Raw genomic sequence first — 5,000 nt, 5'->3', positions numbered from 1 at the left:
GTTTTTATTTTAAAGAACATGAGAAAGATATCTATAAATTATATTCAATATCGAATTCGTATGCCTACGAAACGAATGAAACCATAAACGACTTTTTTTACAAAAGTAGAAGATGTTTTATACTAGTAGAATCTAATGTGAATTTATTAAAACCTAAAATTTTGAGAGAATTACAAAAATTTGAGGAAGGTACAAAAGATATAGAAGTAGATCTATCTGAAATCAATGAATGTAAAACGAATTCTGAGTTACCACCTGAACAGAATCATGTAGCAAAGGAATTATATAAAACATTAATTCAGAGAAGTGAAGAGAATTTGAAGAGTGGAAAAATTAATGGTAGTCTTTTTGATTATTCGGATCTAGATGAAAATGGTAGGAGTGTTTTATCTTTGGAGGGGAAGGAAAATAATGATGATATGCTTATAGAAGGAGACAACAAGAATGATGAAGACACTAGCGCGAATAATAATAATGAGGATGATAATAATAATAATAATAATGATGATGATGATGATAATGATAATGATGGTGATAATGAAGATAATGAAGATAATGAAGAGGAAGATGAAGAAAAACAAAAATCACTTAGAGAAAAGCTATATAGAAAAATCTATGAAATGTTAAAGAAAAAAAAGGAAAATATAGTATTGGATGAGAATAACCCCAATGTAAATTTTACAGATTATAAAGATGATGTATTTTATCCATATCAATATATACCACCTATGTTAATAAAAGCTGATCGATGTAAACTTCAAAATGTGTTTGGTGATAAGAATTTGAATATAGATTTAAGAGAAGCTAGTGATGGATTGAAGAAACAGATAACTTATACATTAGAAGATATATGTGAAAAGAAATATGGTGATTGTAATTTTAGTTCTTTATTTTTATATTATGAGAAAGGAAATGGATATATAGATTATCCTATAAAAATTGATAATTTAGATTTTTATGTAAATAGAAGAACATATAAAGAAATGATGTTTAAAGGTATATTAGGTAATATGGTTTATGAAAAATCCGGATCAAAATATATTATAAAATCAGCAAACGCTATAATGACGGTAATACCATTATTAAATTCTCATACATATGAACCATATGCATTAGCTTATGAGAAGAAATTAATTGATTATGTAAGATATTATAATTTGGATGATATTATACAAGATGAAGAAACTAATGATGACAATGATCCTTTTATACGTTTTCATGTTTTTACCGACAGAAGTTTAGAAGATGAAGTTGATCGTATATCAAAAATAGATAATTTGACAAGATTACTTTTATTAATAGGTGTTTTATTAATATTTATGTATGCATTATTTAATAACGTAACTTCTGTACTTTATAGAAGTAAACCATTATGTGCTGTTATGGGTATTTTCTGTGGTTTCTTAGGATTTTTATCAGGTTCAGGTTTCTTATATTTTCTTGGTGTGAAATCTGTACCCCCCGCTGAAACCGTTCCCTTTTTAGTTATTGGTGTAGGTGTTGATGATGTTTTTGTTATTTTAAATTCTTATTCTTTATTATTTATGGTTAAGGATAATAAGAAGAGAATACAAATGTGTTTAAAAGATAGTGCCCTAGCAATTACTGTTACGACATTAACAAATATTATAGCCTTTTTAATAAGTGCCATATCTCCCTTTTATTCAATATGTGCATTTTCGTTATTTACCGCTAGCTCCCTTTTTTTTGGATATCTAATGGTCTTAACCTTTTTGTTGAGTTTTCTGTGTATAGAAGCCAAATTAGAAAAGAAAAAAAGAAATATATTCACCGGAACCTTCCATTTGTTTAGATCTATTTTTATGAAGAATTCTAAGCAAAACAAGAAAAACAACAGAAAAAATAATGAAAATAATATTCATGGTAAAAATAATATTCATGATGGAAATAATATTCATGATAAAAATAATATTCATGATGGAAATAATATTCATGATGGAAATAATATGCATGATAAAAATAATATTCATGGTAAAAATAATATGCATGATAAAAATAATATGCATGATAAAAATAATATTCATGATAAAAATAATATTCATGATAAAAATATTCATGATGATGATGAGAAAAAGAAAGATTTATCCTTAGAAGTAAAAAATAATGAAGATGATTATGAAAATATATCTATATATGAATGGATACATAATTTATATTTATTTGAAGAATCTATAAATAAAAAAAAAAAAAATGCGGCAGTAGTATATGCATCAAATAATGGTATGAGCAGCAATGTTAATAATGTGAATGAAGATGGTTTCCCCAATCCATCAAAAATTGTATCTATACAAGATGTAAAGAAAAGAAATATTAAAACGGATGATGCATTTATAAACAAAGAAGAAGAAGAAGAAGAACAAGGGGGCTATTATAATAAAGAGGATAATAAGAAAAAGGATAAATTAGGGAAAAAGAAAAAAAAAAATAATAACAATGTTAAGTTAGTATCAAGGAAGGGAGAAGATAATGAATTAGATGTGTATTATGAAAATTTGCATGAAAAAACAAATGATAAGAATAAAATGAATAATATTAAAAGTAGTAAATTAAAATGTGATAATGATAAAGAAGATGGTGTTATTATAAACAATAGACCATCAAGAAGTGATGAAGAATGTAAAGAAGAAAAAGATAAGAACAAAATTAATATACTTAATGATGTTTTTAATGATATTACAATAAAACCTAATGAAAATATATTGTTAGATAGAGGAGATGTAATAAAAAGTAGTGGTTATGATTCATCCTATAACGATTTACAAAGTAGTTCTCTTCCAAATCCATCATCAAATGAAGTATTAAATAAAACAACTATGATATATGATGAGACCGATTTAATAAAAGATGATAAAAAAGGAATAGAATCTTCTAAAAAAATTGTAAAAGATATAAAAAAAAAAAGTGATATGATACATGCTAATTCGTATGATATTATAAATAGTAATAATAAGAATATTTTATTATCTTCGAATGAAATTAATCATAATAGTAATAATACGAATAAATTTAATAACAATTCTACTGAATTAGCTACTAAAGATACACAGCAATTTATAAATGGACATGATAAAAATATATATTTATTAAGTTCACATGATAATGCATTATTTTATAAGTATATATATGAAGAACCAAAAGGAAATATAGGAAAATATTTTAGATCATTAGTAAAAAATTATTATGTACCATTTTTATCATCAAGATTTGGTAAGACTATAGTATATATAATGTTTACAATAATTATAGCGATGTCTATATATGGATGTACCTTAATGAAGAAAGGAATAAAATATGATAAAGCATTCCCTGTAGATTCATATGTTCGTAGATTTACAACAGCCAAAATTAAATATTTCCCTGATTTTGGTGATTTTATAGAAGTATATTATTTTGATAAACATTTTATAAATAAATATAGAGGTCTAGAAAATAATACAAAAGAAGTTGCATCATCATTTCTTTATTCAGATTTAACAGACCGTCAAATAATGAATAGTCCAAAAATAAATAAAAATGTACATTGGGAAAATACGAATTTACAAGAAGAATTAATAAATATGCATAATACTTTAGAATCACAAGAATTTGTTACATCTATAGCAAATGGTTTTACATTCTTTTTAAATAAAAATAAATCAAGCTTAAGAAAAGAAAACCCACAAGAATTTTATGAAATTTTTGCTAATTGGCTAAAAAAAGATTTTGTAGGAAATTTATTCAAAAATGATTTTGTATTCTTAAACGGAAAATTAGTTGCATGGCGTTTTCATTATTTCCAAAAAAATGTAGATGATTCAGAAATTTCTTCTAAATGGTTAAAGGCATGTAAACAAATTACAAAGTTAGAAAATCATAATGTACAAATGGTATGCTTCCATTTAAGTTCCATATTCAACGAAACCGACGAATCTATTATTGAAGTAACTTTAATTAACCTAGGAATTACTATACTCACCATTCTTGTTGTAACAGCTTATATTATTAAGGGTTTCTATTCTTGTGTAATCATAGCTTTGATCATTTTTCTTATTGATTTATGTATATTCGGGTTTATGTGTTTATGTGGAATTACCATGAATATTATATCCATGGTTATATTGGTCTTGTCAGTGGGTTAGTGAAGAAAAAAAAAAAATATATATATATATAATATATGTGACCATAACCTTTTTATATTACTTTAATTATATATATATAATATATATGTGACCATAATGTTTATATATTATAATTTTATATGTTTATAAATTTTTTATTTTTTAGGTTTCTCCATTGACCATACCTCACACATTGTTCAAGCATTTTCACACAGCATGGGAAGAACAAGAGATGAAAAGTAAGATACGAAAATTTATAATTTTTTATGTATAAAATGTTATATCTTTTTTGATACATCACAAATATTATATATATATATATATATATATATATATATATTTATTTATTTATTTATTCTTATTTTATTTTTTTTATTTTTTTTTTTTTCAGAATGAAAGAAAGCTTACACCTAATGATAGGTCCTGTATTACATAGTGGTTTGTCAACCTGGTTTGTTATTAGTACTTTATTTTTTTCAAATAAAGATTTTACAGTCATATTTTTCCAAACATTAAGCTTGGTAAGAAGGCATTATAAAAAAAGTTTAATATAAATGAATGTAAATGTAAATATGTTATACGTATTATGTATTCCATATATATATATATATATATATATATATATTTATTTATTTATATTTATATATATTTTATTTCTTTTTTGTAGGTTCTATTCTTTTCTATAACTTTCTCTTCCATGTTCTTGCCAGTACTTCTTTCCAGTTTTGGCCCTCTACATTAATTAAATTAAAAAAAAAAAAAAAAAAAAAAAAAAAAAAAAAAAAAAAAAAAAAAAAAATATTAAATATTAAATTTTTAAATTAAAAATTTTTATTAATAAAAATATATAAAAAAAAAAAAAAAAAAAAAAAAAAAAATATA

At 23.3% G+C, this 5,000-nt stretch overlaps 1 protein-coding gene across 1 annotated transcript in view; it reads left to right on the top strand.

Annotated features, from left to right (window-relative positions):
* PRSY57_0105400 (lipid/sterol:H+ symporter) overlaps window positions 1-4,860 on the top strand; it is a gene marked incomplete at both ends in the record, with an annotated part of 5,017 nt that extends 157 nt beyond the window's left edge. Inside the window, 4 exons of the mRNA XM_020114363.1 lie at window positions 1-4,134; window positions 4,285-4,357; window positions 4,510-4,639; window positions 4,786-4,860. The exon at window positions 1-4,134 is cut by the window's left edge and continues 157 nt beyond it. Coding sequence (XP_019970932.1) covers window positions 1-4,134; window positions 4,285-4,357; window positions 4,510-4,639; window positions 4,786-4,860 — 4,412 coding nt within the window. The remainder of the gene's footprint in view (window positions 4,135-4,284; window positions 4,358-4,509; window positions 4,640-4,785) is intronic.
* Between the last annotated feature and the right edge of the window lie 140 nt (window positions 4,861-5,000).

This window comes from Plasmodium reichenowi, chromosome 1 (genome assembly GCF_001601855.1).
Source record: "Plasmodium reichenowi strain SY57 chromosome 1, whole genome shotgun sequence".
Lineage (NCBI taxonomy): Eukaryota > Apicomplexa > Aconoidasida > Haemosporida > Plasmodiidae > Plasmodium > Plasmodium reichenowi.
The sequence above is the reverse complement of the archived record's forward strand: the minus strand, read 5'-3'. Positions and strand labels throughout refer to the sequence as shown.